Source organism: Psammomys obesus, unplaced genomic scaffold, assembly GCF_907164565.1.
Source record: "Psammomys obesus unplaced genomic scaffold, mPsaObe1.curated_primary_1811, whole genome shotgun sequence".
NCBI classification, from domain to species: domain Eukaryota; kingdom Metazoa; phylum Chordata; class Mammalia; order Rodentia; family Muridae; genus Psammomys; species Psammomys obesus.
The window spans coordinates 6,462-12,335 of NW_026589208.1; the positions used below are offsets into that span (position 1 = coordinate 6,462).

General features: G+C 48.2%; 1 protein-coding gene across 1 annotated transcript; it reads right to left on the reverse strand.

The window, feature by feature from the left end:
* Window positions 1-1,168: 1,168 nt before the first annotated feature.
* Window positions 1,169-2,166, reverse strand: LOC129674948 (histone H3). The gene has a single exon (XM_055605019.1). It carries the CDS (start codon window positions 1,654-1,656, stop codon window positions 1,246-1,248), a length of 411 nt encoding a protein of 136 aa, XP_055460994.1. The 5' UTR covers window positions 1,657-2,166; the 3' UTR covers window positions 1,169-1,245.
* Between the last annotated feature and the right edge of the window lie 3,708 nt (window positions 2,167-5,874).

Consider the following 5,874-nt stretch of genomic DNA (forward strand, 5'->3'; position numbering starts at 1 on the left):
ACAGAAACGCTTGGAACTAGATATGTATTAAATTTTTGTTGGGATTAAAAAATATTTGCTGTGGCTCAAAGGATGGCTCAGCAGTTAGAAGCACTGGCCGCTCTTGCAGAGGACTCGGGTTCAATTCCCTGCACCCATATTGCATCTGTAACTCCAGTTCCAGGGGATCAGTCTGCCTCACTTTGCCTCCTCAGACACCAGGTAGACACATGGTACATATACATACATGCAAAACATTCGTACGTATAAATCTAAATTTTGGATTTTTAAAAGATGCTCCTCCTAGACTGTTAACTTAGTTTTCCAGTGAGAGAAACCAGGGCTCTTAGAGGGTGTCAGTTAAGGCAAGGGTCCCGGACAGATGAATAGGGTAAAACAACTGAATAAGGGATTTGGTGACTTGTGAGTTTTTGGCAAAGGACAAGAAGGAATGTGTAATAGGTGAAAGGGAGAAAGGAAGGTTATCCATCAGGAAAGTGAGGAACGTGAAGAGGAAGGGGGAGTTAGGAATACGGAGTTAGGAATACGCGGAGGACCAGGATAACGGGGGGTGGGGGTGGTGGTGACCGCTCTGCAGCGGTCAGCCGTATGCAGGTCACGTGGTCTCCCTCTACACGTGCACACCCTGTCCCATCAGCCCAGGAATTGAATCTGAACCCAATAGGTTCCACCTGATCGATGATTTAGGCACAAGGTTATCAAGTACTGTAATTTAAGCCCTGTCACCGTAATGGTAGACATAACCTCCCAAGCAAAAAACACACCTTGCAAAACGACCGCTAGAGCCGCCCAACTGTGTCACGAGCCGAGCGAGGTTCTAGTTTACGAATAGTGCAGGTTAGCGTGAACACTTACCCGCAAAGGGAAGCCCAGGTCGCCTGCTTACCACCAGGCTGAGAGCTGACCGCCCAGTAACTTTACTAGCCAGATGCGGATGTCGACCACTGGGAGGCAAAAACCAAAGGAAGGAGGGGAAACGGGAGACTTAGACATTATCCAAACAAGGAGTGCGGGAGCTCGCATGAGGGATTCAGGGAGAGCTAGGAGCATTGAACACTGCATGCATTCCTGTGCTAACTTCTTGAGCGGCCACAGCCACAACGTAAAACCTGGGGAAAAAGAACAGGGCGCTTAGCTGGTGGGCGACCATCGGCGGCCCCAGAGCGAGGCCGGTGAACAGCTCCTTCCGGGCGCTGTGGTGGCTCTGAAAAGAGCCTTTGGGGGGACGGCGGCGAGGCGGAGCGCTCAGGCCCGCTCCCCGCGGATGCGGCGGGCCAGCTGGATGTCCTTGGGCATGATGGTGACGCGCTTGGCGTGGATGGCGCACAGGTTGGTGTCCTCGAAGAGGCCCACCAGGTAGGCCTCGCTCGCCTCCTGCAGCGCCATGACGGCCGAGCTCTGGAAGCGCAGGTCGGTCTTGAAGTCCTGCGCGATCTCGCGCACCAGGCGCTGGAAGGGCAGCTTGCGGATCAGCAGCTCGGTGGACTTCTGGTAGCGCCGGATCTCGCGCAGCGCCACGGTGCCGGGGCGGTAGCGGTGCGGCTTCTTGACGCCGCCCGTGGCCGGCGCGCTCTTGCGGGCCGCCTTGGTGGCCAGCTGCTTGCGCGGGGCCTTGCCGCCGGTGGACTTGCGCGCCGTCTGCTTCGTGCGAGCCATGTCTCCGCGACTCCGGCCTGCGGGCGCCTAGTGGCCAAACTTATAGACTTATCTTCGTCTTGATTGGGCCAGAAAACAAGAGTTCCAGGGCTTGGATCTGATTGGGCAGGTCTCCATCCCTTTTGCCGAGCTGCTTTCCCCGTCCTCCTGTACTTGTGAGCCAGGGAGGGTTCTGAGCGCCCTTCCCCGCGGATGTGGTCTCCTGAAGGCGGCGTGTGGGACAGGAAACAAGCTTGCCCCTTCCACGTACTTGCTGCCACTCTTCTCCCGCGATTAGCGTTTCCTTAACGTCAGGCTCTGCGCCCAGCGGTTGGAATGGAACTAAAATGAAACTCACATCTTCCCCGCTGCCGAGCCCGACCAAAGCCGGTGCTCCCCGCCTCGGCCCTCCATAAAAGGCGCATATGTCAAGGAAGCCTAAGTCTGCAAGTGCTAATACCGCCTTTTCGGCGAAGAACAGTCACCACATAACCAAACCTGTCATCTAGGCCACAAGTTAAAAGAACTTGAAGGCAGTGAGTCTTTCATTTTTTTATTTTATTTATTATTTTTCAAGAAAGGGTTTCTCTGTGTAGCCTTGGCCAGCCGGGAACTAGCTCTGTAGACCAGGCTGGCCTTGAACTCAAACAGGCACTCGACTGCCTCTGCCTCCCGAGTGTTGGTATTGAAGGTGAGGGCCTCTACCTCCTGAACTAATAGCATGCCTAAAAAAAAAAAAAAAAAAAAAAAAAATTAAAGCACGACATACATTCCTTCTAAAAAGTCAACCCTAAAAGCAAAAACAGGCCCAAGATATTTGAAACTTGCCTTGATGGTACCAGGGTTTATTATCTTCTCGCTGAATTCCAAATCAGATGAAATTGATGAAGGGGATTCTAAAAAAAAAAAAAAAAAAAAAAAAAAAACTAAACTAAACACGTGTAGAAGTTTTAGTAATTTAATTAATTTCTTTAAGAATTCTCCAGGAGCAGAAGCGACCTCTAAAACCTGCACAAAAGTATCACTAACATGAACTAATGTTACCCTTCTTGTGGTCATTTTGTAACAATGTTTCAAGCACAGACAAGAATACTTTATTTCAAAGCAGTACCAGGGTCAGTGAGATGAATCGGATGGGAAAGGTCCGAAGCCCACAGACGTCTTCCTTCAGGCGATCAAACCATCCAGTGCTTCCCCGACTTCTCAGCCGAACTTTCCCATCAGAAGAGGGAAGCTGCCGGGAGGAAGCTAGATGGTGCCCGCCCAACTGTCAGGTCTCCCTGTAAGATCTCCTTTATAATGTGTGTATGGGTGTGCTTATGTAAATCAGAAAGAGATACTAAAACGACAATCCCCTTACCTGTGGTTTTGATTTCTGCCTTCAGCAATGTTTAGGTAATATTAGGTGAAAAATCCCGGGACAGAAAAGTTCTGTTTTCCCATGCATGTTCGTTCCTGACACAGGGATGAAATCTGGTGGCTTCTCACCCGGGACATCAATCACCCCCTTGTCCAGCACATCCTGCTGCACGTGAAATCGTCACTTTGTAGCAGCCTTCGTCTTCAGATCATTGTCAAAGCTCTGAGTGCTTGTGTCCAGGTAACCCTGACCTTGTCCACAGTGAAACAAACTTCACTGAAGAATGTGCTCACAGTTATACTTGTTCAGGGCTGTGTGTGCTGTGATGTACATTATCTGCTCGCTGTGGCCCTGGCTGGCCATCTTGAAGCCCATCCTTTGAGAGTGAGAGAGAGCCACTGTATTCAAATATGGAATCCAAGAGTTGTAGGGTTTATTTTACTTAACAGACGATAAGAAAGTTCCGAGTCTTCCTCTTGTGTAATTTTTCAAGGATGCCACTGTACATGGGAATTCTAAAGCAATGAATTAGAACTCAAGAAGAACTTTTAAGGTTATCAGTGCCCCTTCCAAAACGCCTGGATAGTCCCAGGCAAGCTTAGTTTGTATCCCTTCCACACATTGCCTTGAATAGTAACTCAGAATCACATTGGTTCTGTTGTGCTTCAGCCTCACAGTGGCAGAATGCTGTTCATGTGGAGTTCTGAAGCCAAACTGTCACCACAAGGGAGATTAGGGCACAGAAGAAACTCTGTTTCATTGCAGTTATGGGACAGAGGAACTAGTTCTCAGAAAAGTCCTGAAGTTTTTCATTGAAAATTACCAAAAAGGGGTAGGGTGCAGGGTGAAATGGTACAGAGGCAAGTAGTTCCAGGTGAGTTACAGGCCAGCCTGGTCTACACAGTGTGTTCCAAGACAATCAGAGCTACATGGTGAGACCCTGTCTCGAAACAAAAATCACGAGGGCCTAAAGCTTAGAGACTGAGAATGGAATTTTATTCACTGTGGGGTGGGTACAAGAAGCTTAACATTTTCCATACAGAGCAAACAGAAAATTTAAATAAATGGCCTATTGGTCAAGCAGTATTTTATGTGTGTGTTTATTTTTCATTCAAAGCTATGTATGAAGTTCTGTGTTTGGGCTCTAGTAAGCCCAGAGGTATATCGGAACACCAACTGAGACCAGGAAAGATTTTGGGCTGTGGGCTGCTCAGGCTACATACCTGATCTGCTTTTATTTTGACTGGTCTGACATCCAGGATCAAGTTAAGAAATCACAGGAATTTGGGGTTCTTTCCTTACTCCATTTTGAGATGGATCAGTGCCTCTGCCACTGGGTAGAAATCAGAATGTCTCCTTCCTACTGGTCATTCACAGTTACTGCTTATACATGACAATACAATATAACATAACATAACATAACATAACATAACATAACATAACATATTTCACTAGAATGTTCTAGACTCTAGAAGCTTATCACAATAGTTCAGAGCTTTATGAAGTGCTGTTTAATTCTCATGAGACCAACAGAAAAGTTAACAGAAAAGTTATATATTTCAAGGTTTTTTTTTTTTTTAAATTGCAGTAGTGTTTGTTTTTGCTTTAACTTTCATAGTTTCTTAGTTGGAACTGAATCCTACAAGAAAAGATAGGTCAAAACAATTTGTTTGCTTGTAAATATGTTTTTTTTCTAAGTATGTGTATTGAGCATAAACATGGGAATTCTCAAAAGATGAGTAATTCAGAGGGGGTGGCTAGAAGTTGGGGGTCCGTGTACCTGAAGTAGTAGGGGACAGGAAGAGGGGACACTTACGGAAAAAAATGGCTTTTTGGGAAAATAAGTAGTTCTTAGGAAACTAGATGGGGACAGGATAGTTCTGAGACAAGGTCTAGGACTGGTCTAAGGTCTCATCTCTGAAAAGAGAACTTTAGAGGTACTCCCCCAGGGGAGGGGGATGTTCAGCAAGCAGTAAAATGCTGACTTCTTTTTGCAGGTTTTACTTTCCGACCGAGAAGGGATTTCAGAATCTCGACCCTTTAGCTCAGAATGATTATCATGATCCCCTTCAAGTGAGAAGATGGTATACACGGGCTCTGATTCCGCCTCCGGCCCTAGTACCAAGGCCCTGTCAGCCTTGGCGTGGGATAGTTTTATTTCGCAAGTTAAGACTCAGATGCAGAAACGGCCCATCCGCAAGCGCTATCGCGCTTCTGCGGCCCTTCGGTGTACAAAGGAAGATAAACAGAACCACATCCCGCAAGGGACACGGTCAAGGATGTGGAGGAGGCAGCAAAACGCAGAGATGAAGCAGCACGATCCTCCGGGGCTGCTGCGGAACCAGGAAACAGCAAGCGGTTTCCCTGCCCCCGAGCTACTGAACTGGAGCAGCTCCGGGAACTCTAGGGTGCTCGTCTGGGCACGTAGGCCCGCAGGGGGATCTGCCCGGCGTGTGGCCGTGGGGACCCGCTGGCCGGGGTGACAGAGCTCGGCGGGGCCCGCAGACCAACTTTCCCGGGACCGTCTGCACCATCCTCGGAAACGCTGGCGAACTTTCCTTTCCGCGCGCGTTCCCCGGGGCTGGGGCGGGGGGTGGGGTCCTCCGTGCAGTGCGCGCCCCATTTCGACGGTCAAACCCCCCCTTTCTCCAGCCGGTCGCCCGCTTCGCCTGAGGGCCTCCCCGGAGCCCACAGGCGGGGAGAAACAGAGCCGAAGAGAGTTAAGTTTCATTTTGAGGGTCTGGATATTCCGAGGAACTGTGGCATCACAATTTAAGAAGATAAAGAATAAAATAATAAAATAATAATAAAATAATAATAAAATAAAATAAGATAAAATAAAATAAAATAAAATAAAATAAAATAAAATAAAATAAAAT

Bases quoted from the DNA above. Each gene is read 5' to 3' on its own strand.
- LOC129674948 (XM_055605019.1), bottom strand. From the start codon at position 1,656: ATGGCTCGCACGAAGCAGACGGCGCGCAAGTCCACCGGCGGCAAGGCC.